Below are 18,248 nucleotides of genomic sequence, written 5' to 3'. Positions count from 1 at the left end.
TTTATGATAGTATGGGAGACCTGGTTTTGGACAACCACTTAAAGCCACTGTGCCACTTTCTTAATCTGTAAAATGAGGATTTTACCCATCTTACGTGTGACGGTTGTGTGGAGGCAGAAATAAGATCTAAATGAGATAATGCATAAGAAAATACTTTGTAAACTATCAATAATGAAGGTGAAAATTATTTTCATCATTGCTTTTTTCCTCATCTTTGAGGCTAGATTTCTCTTCCTTACATACATTATCTGGTTGATAGATCAATGACAAGTCCTCTTGTCATTTATTCTTACAACAAATAATTGTTGAACATCTATTAAGTAAAAGGCAGTATGCTAAGTACTAATGATCTAAGATAAACAAATCTTCTCTTGCCATTTGCAACCTGGCCCTGACTGGTGAAAGTAGCTCGACCTGTTTTCTAAAAGCTAAGGCTCCTATGGGTAAGAATAGGTTGGTCATGCTTTCACATTTTAAGTTTAGCTCTAGTATAATCACCTCAGTTATTAATTACTTTTTAAGTACCATGTTTAGAAATAGTCAGCTGAGAATGTCATTTTAGGTTTGCTGTCCTATTTTGGCTGTTTATATTCTTGACCTCCAAGTGATTCAGCTAGATTATCACTTATTTGCCGTTAGAACAAATTGTTCTATCTTTGGAATAACCCTGTTTTCTTAGACATTAGTTATTTCTCAGCAGAGGTGACATCTGCGCACACCCACTTAGCCATGCGGCCGCCTAGGTCACTTTTTAACCTGACTGGGAAGGATTGGGCCTCTTTTGCAATTCCAGTCTTTTCTCCGGTTTCCCTTCCTTGACAACACGTAGACCATCAGCTCTGGGCTCTGTGCCCTGGAAAGCCTCCTAAAACATTCTAGAAAGGGCAAGAGTGCCACCTACTGTTATTTTTTTCAGCTATCATAGGCTGGTAAAATTTTCATTTTAAGTTATTAAGACAGATGGTTTATTTAAAGTAGAAAAAAGCCATGTAGACTTGATGGTACTCAAGGCAGCCACCAAATAACTATAAACTATACCTTTCTATCCATCCACCCAAACACACACACACAGACTACTCAAGGCAACCACCAAATAACTATAAACTGTACCTTTCTATCCATCCAAAACACACACACACACACACACCACACAGACTACTCAAGGCAACCACCAAATAACTATAAACTATACCTTTTTACACACACACACACACACACACACACCCGATTATACCAGGGAGTCAAGGCAGCCACCAAGTAACTAAACTATGCCTATCTGTCCATATACAAACACACACACACTCTATACCAGGGAGGAATATTAATCTTTGCAGAACTATGCCCCTCACGTTCATTGACTTAGAAAAATAATTGTGGAAACAATCTTCACTCTGTTAAAAATAAATGATCATGTCATAACATTAAAAAAACTTAGAAAAGGAGAAAAACATCTTTTTACGTAATATACTTTTTAAAAATGTCTGCTACTTTCTAGACCGCTTATGTATGTATTCATGATTTTTACATAATTTACCACCACTTTTCCCCCCTTAATGTTTTATCCTGTTAGGAAGAAAGAGAAAATCCTTTTCATGTGCCACTTCTTAAGCTAATGACTAAGTGATTCATTTGTGCTGACATATAAAATAATCTTCATTTCTACAAATAAAGTTACGTACAGGTGGGTATTAAAAAAATGAATAAAAACATAATTTTGTTTTAACAGGTATATAATCTGTCTCAGAATATTCAAGAAGATGATCTTCAACACTTGCAAGTATGTATTTCTCAAAGAATGTGTGTCAAAGAATGGAAAATATAATTCTTACTTAATTGTGGCTTTCCATCTAGAAGCCTATTACAGTGTAAGAAAATTCAGTATTATATGGTTTTAAACTGATACATAACTTCTTAACTAGAAGAAATTTTAGGGTATACCCAGTCTGTTAGAAAATTAAATGCTTGACTTTCAAATGATTTTAAAGGCTCTGATGTCTGTCTCATTTGACATAGAATGGCTCTACAGTGTCTTCTTTGAATCTCTTTGGGGGCATTAATTTAAATAACTTGCTTTAATAGTTATTTACAGAGTACGGCAGACTTGCAATGGAAGAAATCTACCAGAAACCATTTCAGGTAAATAAGTATTTTATCATTTTTAAAAACTTAACGTATAAAAAGCCATCAAGCCACCTTATCTTTTAAGTCTGAAGATATTACAACAAATTCATTTTTAGCAACAGATTCAGTGGAGTTGAAACTTATGTCATTACCACCTTAATAGTAGGCTAACAGTAGGAAAGAGAACAAATGATATAGTTAGATTGCTAACACTTAGATTGAGAGGTTAATATTTCTCTTAATTAGATGTTATTTCCTCAACTTGAGACAGTCATGTAAATTTCTTTTGTACGTAGGAAACTATTACAAAATATTAGTGGGGTTTTTTTTTGTTTTGTTTCTTGGTGGTATATTACAAGTTGAGGTTAGTCCTGTTACTCTTTCTTGGTTTCATACAGAAAAGTTTCACAATTTATTACATCTCTCCCCTCCTCCCACCCCCTCAATCCCCATATGTTTTTATTCCTTTTAAATGCCAGGTACAGAATATTAAGTCAGAAATAAACCTGGGTGGAGTTGTGTGAGAAGCATATGCTCTGCTTGCTTCTGTGGAGTCCTGTTATGACAGAGATTTAAATTTAAAAGAAAAAAGCAAAGCTAATTTCAGATAGTTTCTTTTTTAAAGTAAGTGTAATTTATAAGTTGGCATTATAAGTTGACTATTTAGTCAGATGTGTTACAGTAGGTGAGAATGACTCCACCCTGTTTGCTCATCAATATGTGAAGTCCTTTCTGTGTGACAGCTTTGCTGGTGATTCTTAGTATGGGTGGGTTTACGTCGATTGTCTCAGTCTTATGTGGTTCAGGTGGTCACTTTTATGAGATATGGGGCAGGTTATGGCTTTATTTTGTATATATGGTTGAAATACACTCTAGTTGGCCTACATCAGTTTTTCTGAACTGGGTTAATTTTGTCACTTGGGACATTTGCCAATGTCTGGAGACGTTTTTGGTTGTCACAGTTTTGGAGGGAGGTTAATGCTGCTGGTGTAGTGCATGGAGGCCAGAAATGCTGTTCACCATCCAGCCACGCACAACTAAGAATTGTCTGGTTCAAAATATCAGTAAGGCTGAGATTGAGAAACCTAAGCATATATAAATTAAAAATTGAGTGAAGAGAATCAGTCTAGAATTAGATTAGTTGGTCTTTTAGTTATACAACCTTGACTTAAAATTATGATCTATATGCCCTGATACGCCTTTTGTTCATTTTTTTAAGACCCTGTATTATTGCCTGTGGTGACTCTTTCTTCATATACCATGAAGTTCTCAAACGGAAGCAATTGTTTGGTGTAGGGGCTGGGAGTGTTGTAGACTTAAGTAGGACCTTGCTAGAACTATGAGCAGTATTAACCATTTGTTACTATAACTTTTGATAAGGATTGTTTAAGGGAGTGCATGATTGTTAAATAGTGATTTTTTTTTTTTAATAAAACTTTGTAAGAAATGATTTCTACTTTTTTCTGTCTGTAGACATTAATGTTTTTAATTCGGGATTGGAGTTATCCTTATGAACATTCATATGGTTTGGAAGGTGGAAAACAATTCCTTGAAAAGAGATTGCAGGTAAGCCCCCATTTCCTAGTGAGGAGAGCATAAGCACCAAGCCAGATGAAGGAGCGGGCTGTCTGGACTGCTGCTTACATTTCCAGTCTCTTAAGTGTCGCCACCGTAAATTGCACATCCCAAGTTAGCCTAGGTGGCTCCATACAGAATTGATGAAAAGTAAATTGGTTGTATTCTTGCCAAAGAGGCCAGTGCCCTTGAATAGAAATTAAGGAACAAGTATTTCTCTTTAGAACCAACTATAAATCAATATTCAAAGGATAAAAGTTTGAAGGAGACTAACTTTTTTGATTTACTTGCATGTGTATCTCTTTCTGGCCAACTGACCTTTCGAACATTTGGGACAGACTGGATAATATAATGTGCATACATTGAACACATGATGTGAGACCCTCTCTCCAAAGAATACTGTCTCCTAGAGTGACAGCCTATAGAGATAGAAGAGGGATCTTAAACATCATCTAACTCAGCTTTCTTTTTAAAATATATAATGTAACTGAACCCAGAAAAGTGACTTGCCTTTGGTCTCTTAACTGTTGATAGCTGGGACTAGGACCCAAATATCCAGATTCCTGGCCCATGCAACATGCTACACTAAAGCATTCCTAGAAAATAACCTCACAAACATGATCCTTTGTTCCTAAACGTACCCTCCCATGGAAATACTTGGGGAAACCCTCAGGTCAGATACACCCATCTACTCTCATATATAAAAGTTATGTGAAAATCCCTTAATTCATAAGTAGTAGGGTCCTCTCTTTTGATTAATAAAATTTTGCCTATAGGATGATGCATGTAGTTTTTCAACCACATTCAAAAACTTGGGTATAATTTTCTTATCACTAAAAGAAGATTAAAACCAATTCCTCATTCTTGGATATTTGAAAGGCATTTCCAGACCCTATTGTCAGAGATAATTGCAGTCATCTTTCTGGTTTTTTCAGAAAAAACGAACACAAAGCATATCAGGCATACTAACTAAACTCAGAATTATATACTTCAAAGACAAGATTTTTATCTTACTAAAGTGATACAGGAAAGTGCTCAAGTCATTAAGTGTGCAGCTTGATGAATTTATACAAATGAACATAGCCATGTAATAGCACCCAGAAGTACCCAACCTCCATCCGCTACCCCCTAAACCCTCCACTACTCTCCTGACCTCTAACAGGCCTTGTGTGTACTTTTTATGAAAGGGATCACATACAACATGTATCCTTTTTGTGTCTAGCTTCTTGCTCAGTATTTCTGAGATACTGTTGCATGTAGTTTAATTCATTTATTCTCATTGCTATGCAGTATTCCATTGTATGAATAGACAACAGTTTCTTCATTCTATTCTTGATGGAGATTTAGGTAGTTTCCAGGTTTTGTTGATTATAAATGGTGCATGTTTTTTTAAAAATGGTGTTTGAGAAGCGTCCTTGAGAGCGTATGTAAGTTATACTGGGATAAGCGTATGTGAGTTATACTGGGATAAGTAGTTATTAAAAAAATCTGAGTTTAAGATTTTCTTCCAGAAAATAGCAGTCTCTCTCCCCAAAACACTGATAACTAGCATAAATCATAAATAATTATTTGGGGTAAGTACTGAAATTCCAATAAGTTTCAAAAGTCCTTTGGACTGCACTGGATCTTTTCCAGTTTAGCTGTTATTTTGCTCAGGGGCTGACCTTTTTATTTGTAGGCAAATTAGTACTTTGTTTTTCTCTTTGCCGTTATAAGTACTTGAAAGGCAATTTCTTAATTTATTTACTGGTTTGTAAACCACAACCACTCCTTGTTAGTCTGGTGTGGGATATTACGAGTAATTATTTGTATTTTTCTTTTTTTTCTTTTTTTCTTTTTTTCTTTTTTAAAAGATTTTATTTATTTATTTGACAGAGACATAGCGAGAGAGGGAACACAAGCAGGGGGAGTGGGAGAGGGAGAAGCAGGCTTCCCGCCAAGCAGGGAGCCCGATGCGGGGCTTGATCCCAGGGCCTGGAATCATGACCTGAGCCAAAGGCAGACGCTTAACGACTGAGCCACCCAGGCGCCCCTAATTATTTGTATTTTTCATTCGTTGGCAGCTAACACGGGAAAAAACATCTTTTCTAAGTTTTAAGACAAAGTGGGATCTTACCAAAGTGGTCAGAAATGGGTCTTTAGTAAAATTTTTTGTTGTCAAAAACCCATCTGGAGTAGCATCTGAGTTAAGTGTGCACACTTGTGAGTATGGGTGTATGTTTTCTTTAAAACTTTTTTTTCCTCTTTGCACCTTCACCTGTCTCCTTCTACCCTCAGGTAAAACAAAATCAACATGAAGAGCTACAGAATGTAAGGAAGCACATTCACAATTGTTTCTCAAATCTTGGTTGCTTCCTTTTGCCACATCCTGGTCTTAAAGTTGCAACTAATCCTAGTTTTGATGGGAGATTGAAAGGTGGGAATTCCCATTCTTGCTAAAATCAGAACTTACTTTTTAGAGGCTGAGAGTTTAAAAAAAAAAATACATGGTTCCTTAAATTTTCTGTCTTATACTGGGACACATTTTGATGCATTGGTTAATGAGGTGATTTTAATGCTCTGTGTGGTCTGTCTAGCTTTCCATTGGTTTGTCCTTGACTGTCTAGTGTATGGATTAGCATATTTTATTATGTGGTCTATTGCTCAGCACTAGTGTCCTATAAATTCCGAAGGCTGAGAACATTTCAGTATTTCATCTGTTTGCAGTCTTTAAAATGTTTTACCAATATATTGTATTCATGTAATCAGATTCAAGTTTCTGTTTTAGGGATGATAAAATTTTTTGAGTATATTTTAGGATTGGATTGGAGCATGATGGCAAAAGGCTGGAGGAATAATGAAAGTTTTAGAGTATAGCTCGAAAAACAAAATCTAGTATTAAAATTTAGTACAATTTCATGAATTGTTTGCCTTTTGAAAAGGATATGGAATTTATTTTGGTAGTCCACAACTTATTATTTGAGCTTAAAGAATTATTGGGGGATGAGGGAAATGGAGTAGCAGAGTAAGGGGAGATATGATGTGTTTGGATGAGTTTTTTTAAATGAATCTACTTAAGTAATAGACACTGTATATTGGTGTTTCATGAAACAGAATTTTAGGAACGTGTACCGGTGGGGACTCCCTTAATCTTTCTTTTTTTCACTAAGGTGTTGCCTTTTATCTCATTATCTGTTAGATATTGATGAAGACTTTAAACGAGAACTTCGAAACCTGGTTCCATTGCTGCTTGCACCTGAGAATTTGGTAGAAAAAGAGATAAGTGGATCTAAAGTCACTTGTAGAGATCTTGTAGAATACTTTAAGGTAGGAAAACTCCCACATTAAATGACTTTGTCTCAGAAATATAGCTGACTTAAAACTCATATGTATGTTCATATGTATGTTTATAAAGCAGAAAAATGAAATTTATAATTTTTGTTTTGAATTGGCTAGATCAATTTTTAAGGATATATAAAATAATAGCAGACAACTTGTATCTCTTAGACAGTGATTTTGCTTGTTTATGGAATTACCTACTTTTTCTCCAGCTCTGATACAGAGAGAAGACCATTCAACATATAATTGTCATACCACTCTCACTTGTGAATGATGATAGATATTGGGAGTGCAGTTCTGCATCTTGAGTTCTCATAAAAGCCTTCTCTCTGAGTTCTTGAGGACTTGATAAGAGCAGCTGAAAGTACAAAACTGGTTTCTGAGTTCAAGTAAATTATTCATAGATTTTTTTTTATCCTTTCTGCTCTTTTCTAGTCATCATTGCTTGCTTGCCAGAGCAAGACCATTGTCAGAGTTCTTCTTACTCATAGTAGTTACAGAGAAATGGAAGGGAAATTACAGTTAACTTAAGAGTGTAATTTTGGTTATTTATTGGACAGTTAGTTGATGGTCATTTTCATACTATTTTTGTTTAGTTACGCATTTAGAGGCAGTAAAAAGTTGAGATGAACAGTTCCTATATGAACTAATTAATCCTTCTTACTCTTAAAGCATAAATTAGGTAATTTTTTTCCTTGAACTGAAATATAATTTAACTTGGTCAAAGTGAAATACTGAGTAAAAATGTTTTCTAACATTTAAAACAATGGCAGGAGGGGAGAATTAGGGATTTCTTTTCATTGTATATATAACTTTTAAATATGAGATAATTTGTATGTAAGTTAGAATTATATTTAGAAACATTAAGGTATAATTTAGCAAGGTATTTTTTTTTTTGCAACATGTGTTTTTAATAGAGTTGAGAACAGAGTTAACTTTGGAAATGAGAGTGTATGATTTTTAAGCCTTCATTTTCCTTTTATTTATTTTTTTCCATTTTTTTTCGAGACTTTTCCTTTTAAAAGTATGAATTATTTTTATATTTAATGTTTTTCTTCTGTAGAGCCAAGTTGTTTAACCTGCCAGTATAATGTCTTTTTATTTTTAGGCTTACATTAAAATTTACCAAGGAGAGGAACTTCCACATCCAAAGTCCATGCTTCAGGTAGTGTGTGTGTTATACATATATTTATTTATGAAGGAGAAAAGTCTTCGTTTAGAGATAAATGCTGGAAATGGGATCATGCTTCTTTGCATGCAAATAAATTTCAAATATTTAAGGCAATACACGTCTTGGGCCCTGAAGTTTTTATATGATTGCAGACCTTGCACACACATAGGCCATCAGAAATGAGAGTTTTCAGTACCTTCTCTTTAGTTGCTGGAAAAGTGTAGAAAAATTGCTTTTGCAGGAGATGGCTTAAAATGGGCCTGTCTAAACCAAATTTCTTCTGTTCTCTGAGTCTTTGACAGTGAATGTTTGAAATAAGGCATATTTTTCCTCATAAGGATTTAGAGCTGCTTCTAGTGCATCTAGGTTTTTTTCCCTTTTTTTTTCAAAAGGTGTCTTTTGGGGGTTCCTGGGTGGCTCAGTCGGTTAAGCATCTGCCTTTGGCTCAGGTCGTGATCCTGGGGTCCTGGGATCGAGCCCCACATGGGCTCCCTGCTTTGTGGGGAGCCTGCTTCTCCCTCTACTGCTCCCCCTGCTTGTTCGCTTTCTTTCTCTCTTTCTCTCTCTCTGCCAAATAAATAAATAAATGAAATCTTGGGGGGGGGAAGTGTTCTTTTGGGACAGTGTTATTTTAACCTAGTTCATTTTTTTTTTTTTAAGATTGTATTTATTGATAGTGGGAGATCATGACCTGAGCCAAAGGCAGACATTTAACTGAGCCACCCAGGTGCCCCAACCTAGTTCATTTTTTTTAAAAAAGATAAAACAGTTTAATTAAGGAATCAAGAATAATTAACGTTACATTCATGTCAATCTGTTCTTAGTAAATTTTATGTTATTGCGTTCATACTGTTAATTTTTCACTCAAATTTATGTTTAATTTTTTTCAGATACATATCTAGTTCATATTTTTAAAGATTTGCTATTTTGGGCAGTTTCTCAGTTTTATAGTAGATTAAACAGTATTTTCTTCTAAAACTCCTGCAATAAGCAGTTTTGTGGATTTAAAGTCTCTTGTGTAATACTGATATGAGAGATCAAGCATATCTCTGATTCTTGGTTCTGTACATCTGGAGGCTTGACAAATTTAGGGTTGTGTCTATTTCTCTGTTATTTACTGAGCATGTGTGGTGTTTTGTACAAACTCTTTTTTTTTAAGATTCTAGAGAGAGAGTGAGAGAGTACAAGCGGGAGGGGCAGGGAGAGGGAGGGAGAATATCAGACACTGCGCTGAGCACAGAGCCCAACACGGGGCTCGATCTCATGACCCTGACTGAGATCATGATCTGAGCTGAAACCAAGAGTCAGACACCTAACTGACTGAGCCACCCAGACACCCCTACATACCCATTTTAATAAACCTAAGCAAAACAAAATTAGACAGGCAGTCCTATTAGAAGCAATTATTTTATCTTTTACACTGGTGTTCCCTTCCATTGGAAAGGAAAACTGGAAGTTGATAATGTTTTCTCTGGTTCATTTTCAGGCTTGTTCATTATATATAATTTATTGTGTTAATTAGAATTTATAGAGCCACTGAGTATCTTTTGCATAAAATTGGCACTTTTTTTTTTTAGGCAACAGCTGAAGCTAATAATCTTGCTGCAGTAGCAGGAGCAAGAGAGATCTATTGCAAAAGTATGGAGCAGGTTTGTAACCAACATTTAAATTTGACGCTAGAGTGAGAGAGAGGATTTTTACATTTAAAATAATTGAACTAATTTGCGCTCCTTATGCATTGTCAGGTTACATCATTCCCTGATTCCCTTTTATCATCTCTGCTGGGAATAAACTAAGAAAATAATTCACATGGTTAGAGTGCAGGGTGCAGGATACAGGTGGCAGGTTATTATACAAATCATACTAAAATAGTTTTGACACGTGATTCAGAGTGCTCTTATTAGTAGCTTCTGATGTAATACTAGTTTAAGGCCAATAGCAGCTTATGTGCTAACCTTGCTAACTTGAACATTAAAGTACCTTTTTTCTGTGTTCTCTTTTACCCACTTTCTGCCAGCAGTCTTTCTGTATTCTCATGGTGTGTTGGTGGGTCAAGTGAAGTCAGGTACAGATTGCAGTGTAATTGTTTTTGTCTTTACTGGTATTAGTCATACTTGGAAGATTTATTTTGCCTGAGTCAGTTAAACATATAAGAAATAAGTTATGATTATGTGTGAGGTATTATGAATAAGTTTAAAACTCAACTATGTAGGTGGCTTGGCTTTTTGAGATTAAAAACTGTGAGCAGGGAGCTTCTTTCAAGTGTGAATTATTTCTAGCCTGTAATGTATCCTTCTGTAATCCTGTCTGGACAGGTATGTGGTGGGGACAAGCCTTACATTGCACCTTCAGATCTGGAGCGAAAACACCTGGATCTCAAGGAAGTGGCGATTAAACAGTTTCGTTCAGTAAAAAAAATGGGTGGAGATGAATTCTGCCATCGTTATCAGGACCAGCTTGAAGCTGAAATTGAAGAAACCTATGCAAATTTTATAAAGCACAATGATGGCAAAAATATCTTCTATGCTGCTCGTACTCCTGCCACACTGTTTGCAGTCATGTTTGCTATGTATATAATCTCAGGACTGACTGGCTTCATTGGCCTAAACTCTATAGCCGTCTTGTGTAACCTTATCATGGGGTTAGCACTGACATCTCTTTGTACTTGGGCATATGTAAAATACTCTGGGGAGTTCAGAGAAATTGGAACAGTGATTGATCAGATTGCTGAAACTCTATGGGAACAGGTTGGTATCTATCTTTTGGTTTTCAGTGACTAATTTCATCCCCGTGACACTTCCCCACCCTTCTCCTGCAGTATTTGCAAACACCTACTTTTCCTTTATATGAGGAATGTCAAAGGATGTTTTCTGTTTTGTTTGGTTGTATAATCTGAATATCAATTATGAACCGGAGAATTTTTTTCTTAAAGTCATAATTATAGTGTGCTTTGATTGGCTGAAATCTGTAATATCCTTTCGATAGATTCTTAGTCATAGGCCTGATGATGCCAGACCATGGGCAGGGCCAGAGTCTCTAAGGATTTTTTTCTTAGAGGAAAGAAAATACAGTCAGTGTAAGGAAGAGAAATTTGGAAGTGCAGTGCTTTAGGAAAGCAAAAGAAGTTTTGTAGTAATACTGGCAAAAAGCAATGCATGCTTAATATTTGAGGAAAAATATTGGATGGCATTCAGGTCTTTGTTGCCTTCCATGAAGATAGTGGTGATTTACTGATGCACGACAAGGAACAACCCTATAGGGTTTTCTTTCACCAAACGAATTTTGTTCAACTTCTGTGGAAACACTAATGAACAAAGTGCTACAAAGAGAACCAGCTTCACGTAATCATAATCATTTACCTCAACTAGAATTCAAATCATAATCTTTACCTCAAACCAGAATTCAGAGTCGGGCCTGACAAGAATCTACTAAGGAAAACCATGTTGTATATTGGCCAACTGTGCTGGAATTGCCTGTGTTCAGAAAATTCCATTTAAGGATGTTGTCATTAAAATGATCATCGTGAAATACTTGAGCATCATGTCGAGGATCAGAATGAAAGCTGCAGATATTATTATTGATGGACAGTATAATAGGCATTTTCAGATATCTTTTCTGGGCTGATGAAGTATTGGGCTTATTTGAAGATCTAGGATATGCAGGTTCATGTTGGTTTTGGCTTTAAATTTAAAGACTGAAGAAGTAAATCATTTTTTGAGGAAGGTTTATTGGGTATTGACTTTTCTTGTTAATAATGTCATTATTATTTTATAAAGTGACCCACTATATTAATTTGGATTTTGTATTTATTCTCCAGAGAAATGCTCGATTTATTCGGATCTGATTTGGAAGCTTGTGTTTGGATATTTGTTAAATTTAACCCTTTATCTCAAAAAAAATCTCTCTTCATATTCCTTTGATACCTTCTAATAGAGGATGGACAAAAAGCTATCAGCAATCTCACTTTTTTAAAAGAAATTATCTACTTAAAAATTTTGGACCATTACTAATTTTCTGCAGCATGAATTTTAATCATTGTACAGTGTCTTACTTTGAAAACCAGTCATTCTCCTATATAGCATTGATTCTAGGACTTTAGAAGTACCATTATTACAAAACAATTAAATGGAAGAATCTAAAGTGTGTAAAAGTATTTTCATTGTAGTTAAGGTAAGTTGATCACTAGTCAGAGAAGATCTGTGCTGTGTCAACAAACCTTGCCTAAATTTTCTTGCATTTCTCTTTTCTTTTGCTTCAGAGGAGTCCCAGGAAGGTGAGAAACCCACAGTCTCAGATTCTTGTAGTCTTAAACTCTTTAAGTTCAAGGCACTCTGAGTCATTGTCCTAACGAATCACTCCATGTTTTAGGTGTTTTCCAAACTGTTTGAAGTTACTAGACGTCGAATGGTCCATCGTGCTCTTTCATCAGCACAGCGACAGAGACTGTCATCCAACAATAACAAGAAGAAAAATTAGACAGTATTTTTAACTTTTATCTCTATCTGAAGTGTTCCCACTTGTACATGTAGGACAATAAGCAGGACCGTCTGGGCCGGTCTGCATAAATGCTGTATACTTACCAGATTTGATGCTGCATATAGGGTATGGAATTGCACATCCGTCTCCTAGGAATTGTGAATGGTTTGAATAGGACGAAAGTAGTTTATGTTGCATTATCAAGCGTCTAACTGCGTTATTTGTAGCATCATAACTTTCTTTGGGAGAAGCATCTTTTTATTTCCCACATTCCTGGTTATTTTCGTCATTGCTTTGAATTGAATTTTTATATCTATTTTTATATGTAACTCTTTTTTTACCTCATGTTTTTATTTGTTTTGCACATTTCTCATACCACAGGTATTGAAGCCTCTGGGTGATAATTTGATGGAGGAAAACATAAGGCAGTCTGTAACAAACTCTATCAAAGCAGGCCTGACTGACCAGGTGTCTCATCATGCCAGATTAAAGACAGACTGACAGTTCGTCTCCTCATGGACTCCACTCTCCCTTTTTTTCATGCTTGCTGTTCAATGAGAACTCAAATAAAAATAAACCAAAGTTTACAATCAACTGTAGAAGTAGTTTAGTATAACTGGCTTCACAGATGGCTGCCACAGAGTGTGAAAATTGTTTGTTGGTTTTAAACATTCTGTTCTTGGCTCCTAAGACATGGAGATTGGCTGAGGAGCATTAGTTTATCATGCACATTTGTGCCATGTTTCTTTTATTTTTTTTTCCTTTTAATCTAATGTTGGTGAAATTTGTCTTGTGTACAAGGATATTTCAGGGAAATATTTTAAGAAGTCTATTTAGAGTCTCTTTAACACCAGTGTCCCATTGAAATTTTAATTTTTCATGAAGTTATGAATCACTGTATCAAGAACCAGATCAGAAGACAATGAAGCCTTTATCGAGCCACTACATGAAAAGTACATGTTGCTTTACTGCCTTCAATACCAGTATTACATACGTGCATGTATCAGAAATTTCACGGAAATTACATGACAACTCTCGTAGCTAAGAAAGTGATTCTGAGGTGTACATTTGTCTTGCCTTTTTAAATTTATAAACCTGCCCTAAAAGGAGATGCATATCTGGGAAACTGAACTGTCTTTATGCAGTTTAGCCTTCATGTACATAAAATATGCCATTAATTTTATTGGGGGAGAAATTCCATCCAAAAATGTTGCCTACAGCTATGAGTTAAGAGTGTCTGTACAGTGTGTAGCTTTTATTTTCTAAAATCACAGATAGGGCATGTATATGAATTATAAATATATAAATACGATTTTGTATTAAAAGTTTTGTAGTTTATGGCAAAATCTGGTTCTGTGGTAGGCTAAGTACAGTCCCTGTGAAGGAATGTTTGTGGCTCATGTCAGTGTGTGAATGCATAGACAATTTGAAGTTTTTGATATATTTGTGATATTTATCTTCCTTGAGCACTGCAATCTCACCTCCCCTCCCCCACCAAGGGAAGTCAATGGGAATGTTTATCGTGACTGTCCTCTGTTGCATTTTAAAGTTATTTCCTGTAATTTATTTTCAGTACATAATTAAAAATTTGTTGTATATATAAAATGAAACTTGTGATTCTTTTTTAAGGAATCCCTCAAGTATGTATTCCATTACATAAACCATGTTTGTTTATACTGAAAAGAGTATGAGCAGGAAAACACCCACGTGAGAGCTCTAAGGTATTGTACCCAAAGCTAAGCTTGTAAAAATTATTTTTCTTTGTCTGTCTCTGTTAGGGAAAACTTGTGATTAGCCTAGGTGTAGCTGGGGATTTGTTAATTTCTTTTCTCCCTCTTTCTCTCACTTTTTTTTTTGTGTGTGTGTGGTATATGTAAGGCTAACATTTTTGCAATATTTTTGTAGCCTTCTTTATAGACACCTATTATTAAAGCACCTAGTTTGGTTTTTAAGTGAAGAAAATTCAGATGTTGAGTTGCATGCCTGAAAGCTCTAAATTTACTTCGGTTGGTATAATCTCCTCCCCTCCTCCTTTCAAATCCTGTTTTTATATGGATTGTATTGTTTCCATCTGTATTAAATTGCTAGCTACCAACTCATCTGTTCTTAAAACATAAAGAATCCACTTGAAAAGTCTTTTTATTTCTTCTACCACCCTGTTTTATGAATGCTGTGGACTGTTTTTATGAATGAAAAAATAAAAAGTTTGTTGTATAATAGCAATTCTTCTGCATTTAAAGACACAGAGCTTACCTTTTAAAACAAAACAAAACAAAAGAGTTGTGAAATCTAGACCATGGATTTGGTAGTATTTCTTGTTGGAGAATGTGTTTTCCACAAAGAAGGTAAGATTCTATGAAGAATTCCAAGAAAAAAACAATTTGGTTTCAGCTGGAAGACTCTGAAAGTAACTGTTAAATAAGAAGCAATATTCAAAACTGTTGACTGATCAAACTTTGGTGTTAGTGCATTTGCTGTGGTACAATTTTATAGTAACCCATATAATATGGAAAGTTTTTAAAAAAGAAGTACTTAGTGATTTATCTTCCTAATTAAGACACAAATAATTTACTTTTGTGGAAGGGACAATCATTCACGACCCTGCTGAGTCTGTCATATATTATATATATATAATTTTTTTTGAGAGAGAGCGAGTGAGTGTAGGGGTGGGGTGGGGGTAGAGGTGGAAGGGGAGAGAGAATCCCAAGCAGGCTTCATGCCCAGTGAGACGACCTCCCCCCCTCCCCCCCCATGTAACAGACATTTTCCTAGGCCACTAAGTAATTCTTTTTTTTTTTTTTTAAAGATTTTATTTGTTTATTTGAGAGAGAGAGAATGAGAGAGAGAGAGAGCATGAGGGGGGGAGGGTCAGAGGGAGAAGCAGACTCCCCGCCGAGCAGGGAGCCCGATGCGGGACTCGATCCCAGGCCTCCAGGATCATGACGGAGCCGAAGGCAGTCGCCTAACCAACAGCCACCCAGGTGCCCGCACTAAGTAATTCTTTATGCTCATGTGACGGCTTTGATTCTTCTGAGAGTAAATGGGGTTTTGAGGAGAGAACAATTAGACCTTGGATTGCTGCTTAATAGTTTTCTTCTTTTTTGAGTTTTTCCCTACCACAGGATTGGTGAGAGAGTCAGATAATAAAATGTGAAGGGTGTTTCGGAAGCAGGAATAGAAAATTTGCACTCTTTCTTGTTTTAGTGCTCCATGCTCTGCCTTTATTTGGCCAGTACTCTGATAAATGGCTTCCTGAAGCTTGTCCATCGCTAACTTGTTTGGGGGATGGGGTGGGGATCATTTGAGCATTAGTTTAGACTTCCCAGTCACAAAATGTAAAGACTACTTAAAAACTTGGAAGCATACTTAAATTTTAATTTCAGGAAAAGGAGATGGACCTTGGAGTTAAAACTGAGCTTTGGTCCCATCGCCACCCCTTCATGCTTTATGGACTTGGGTAAACACTATGTGACAGCTTAGCCTCTACTGCTTCATCTGTAAAATGGAGAGAATACTTCTATACCTCTCTCTCAGGGAAAAAAGGCATTATTTTACATGTTTGCAAATAGAACACTTAACTGGCTTAGCAGACAGCTGGATTCTCATTATCAGCTTCCACATTCGTATGTTGCAATATGTTGTTTTGGTTGAAGTATATGAAGAAAATCTGGCCTCACACAGTTATGTAATTGGAAAAGGAGGATCTTCCCAGAATCCCAAAAGTCTACTGGGGACTCCTAGAGGTCCTCGGATTACGTTTTGAGAACCACTGTCCTCGAGTAAGAAATCCCGTTGGCAGGCATGTTACAACAGTGCCCCTGTTGGGATTTGAAAGGACAGGGTGTACGGTCTTCTGTTTCATTTCCAAGTTTGAGATGATTTTTCTTAATACTTCAAAGCCCGTGTTATGTTCCTGTCACCAGAAACAGGTTGGGCCAGACCAAATTCTCCTTGGAAATAGTAGGAATTCAGACTGATTGTAAACCCATTTCTTTAAATAATCCACCACCACCACCACCCCCGCCCCAAACAAAAGTCTATTTTCTATCAATGTAAACTGTGTGCAAGAAATTTTCAAAATATAAAAAAAGTCACCCTTAGTACTTGGCACTTGTCAGAGATGAACACTGGTACCTTTCTTAAAGGTCTTCCAGTCTGTTATCTGTGTTGGTGTGTAAAAGTCAGGGTCTCTCGATTTGATACCCTGCTATATACATAATGGTTTTTTTTTTTTTTTAAAGATTTTTATTTTTATTTATTTGAGACAGAGAATGAGAGACAGAGAGCATGAGAGGGAGGAGGGTCAGAGGGAGAAGCAGACTCCCTGCCGAGCAGGGAGCCCGATGCGGGACTCGATCCCGGGACTCCAGGATCATGACCTGAGCCGAAGGCAGTCGCTTAACCAACTGAGCCACCCAGGCGCCCCCATAATGGTTTTTTTGAAACTGCATTTTCTATTTAATATATCCTGAATCTTTTTTCATGACAGTAAATCATATTCTAAGTTTTGTAAATGACTGCATTTTATTTTGTTAATCTTTACGTTGACACTTTGACATTTCATAGCATTGCATCTTTGACGTTTTCATTTTTGCTGTGTTAATAATACAGCAGTGGATGACCATGCGCCTCTCTGTTAATAACCAGGAGATTGGAACAAACTCCTGGAGGTAAAATCACTGCCCTCTAGGAGTCTTGTACCAAATTCTGTCTTCTCTAGCAGTACTTGAGAATACCGTCCCGCCACCAGTGCTTCTGGGACCAACCCCATCATGCCTCACCACTCGTCTCCCCCATTCAGCGTCAGAAAATGAAGTCATTTATCTCCACAGTGCTTCACATATCACTTGAGCCAGTGGTTCTCAACTCTATGTGTCAGGATCATAGCACCCCTGGAGATTGTGATCCAGGTGTTCTGGGCCCCCGCCTTAGTATCCTAAACATTCCCCAGATGGTTCTGTTGTGCAGGTAGGACTGAGAACCACTACCTACTCTTGCCCCAACCTTAACCTTTCCCTGCCTCCCCCTCCCTTTCTTTGTACTCTGTAATAATCCACTATATGTTATTAGCAAATTTGCCCAAAAATCTGTGTGTTTTCATTTCTCTCCTGAACTGAAACCTGGTTTCCTTTTCCACTTTTCCACTTTCCCAGCTGAATGTCTCCTGTGCAGCCCACTCAAGGCTGGTTTTCCCCACACCCTATATTCTTCAGGTACTAAAGGAGGGTTAGATGTCCTTGTGCTCCATTGCTGATTTCATTTTTTTTTTTCTTTTAGCAAACAAAACAGCTTTTTCAGAGTAGTCAGAATTTTCCACTCGTCACCGCAGTGTACTGTGGGCAATCTACTGACTTCCCCACCACTGCCCCCTCCTGCATTTATAACTATAGCACGACGCTTACAGTCTTTTTGCTCCTTTTATGGTCATTCTTGGCAACCTTCCCTCCAGTAAGTGCCCCATCCCACACCATGATTTTTTTCAGCTCTGAAGGTCTCTCCTTCCACTCCATCTCCATCCGTTCATAAGTCAGCCTCCTGCTGTAGAACTCATTGCCCCCAAAGGCTAGATTTTTGACAGCAATCACTC

General features: G+C 36.7%; 1 protein-coding gene across 4 annotated transcripts in view; it reads left to right on the top strand.

Annotated features, from left to right (window-relative positions):
* The window catches only part of ATL2 (atlastin GTPase 2), a 61,864-nt gene extending 46,980 nt beyond the window's left edge, over nucleotides 1–14,884 (top strand). For 3 of the 4 annotated variants that reach the window (XM_035000941.1, XM_035000943.1, XM_035000942.1), the window contains exons 5-13: nucleotides 1,727–1,777; nucleotides 2,080–2,136; nucleotides 3,595–3,687; nucleotides 5,974–6,112; nucleotides 6,875–7,002; nucleotides 8,123–8,179; nucleotides 9,763–9,834; nucleotides 10,501–10,932; nucleotides 13,043–14,884. In XM_035000941.1, coding sequence (XP_034856832.1) covers nucleotides 1,727–1,777; nucleotides 2,080–2,136; nucleotides 3,595–3,687; nucleotides 5,974–6,112; nucleotides 6,875–7,002; nucleotides 8,123–8,179; nucleotides 9,763–9,834; nucleotides 10,501–10,932; nucleotides 13,043–13,162 — 1,149 coding nt within the window. In that variant the 3' untranslated portion in view covers nucleotides 13,163–14,884. Of the gene's footprint in view, nucleotides 1–1,726; nucleotides 1,778–2,079; nucleotides 2,137–3,594; nucleotides 3,688–5,973; nucleotides 6,113–6,874; nucleotides 7,003–8,122; nucleotides 8,180–9,762; nucleotides 9,835–10,500; nucleotides 10,933–12,443; nucleotides 12,459–12,553 lie in introns of all 4 variants that reach the window. The other variant, XM_035000944.1, reaches the window with a different exon arrangement.
* The last annotated feature ends 3,364 nt before the right edge of the window (nucleotides 14,885–18,248 follow it).

This window comes from Mirounga leonina, unplaced genomic scaffold, assembly GCF_011800145.1.
Source record: "Mirounga leonina isolate KUSES-001 unplaced genomic scaffold, KU_Mleo_1.0 Mir_125, whole genome shotgun sequence".
NCBI lineage: Eukaryota > Metazoa > Chordata > Mammalia > Carnivora > Phocidae > Mirounga > Mirounga leonina.
The sequence above is the reverse complement of the archived record's forward strand: the minus strand, read 5'-3'. Positions and strand labels throughout refer to the sequence as shown.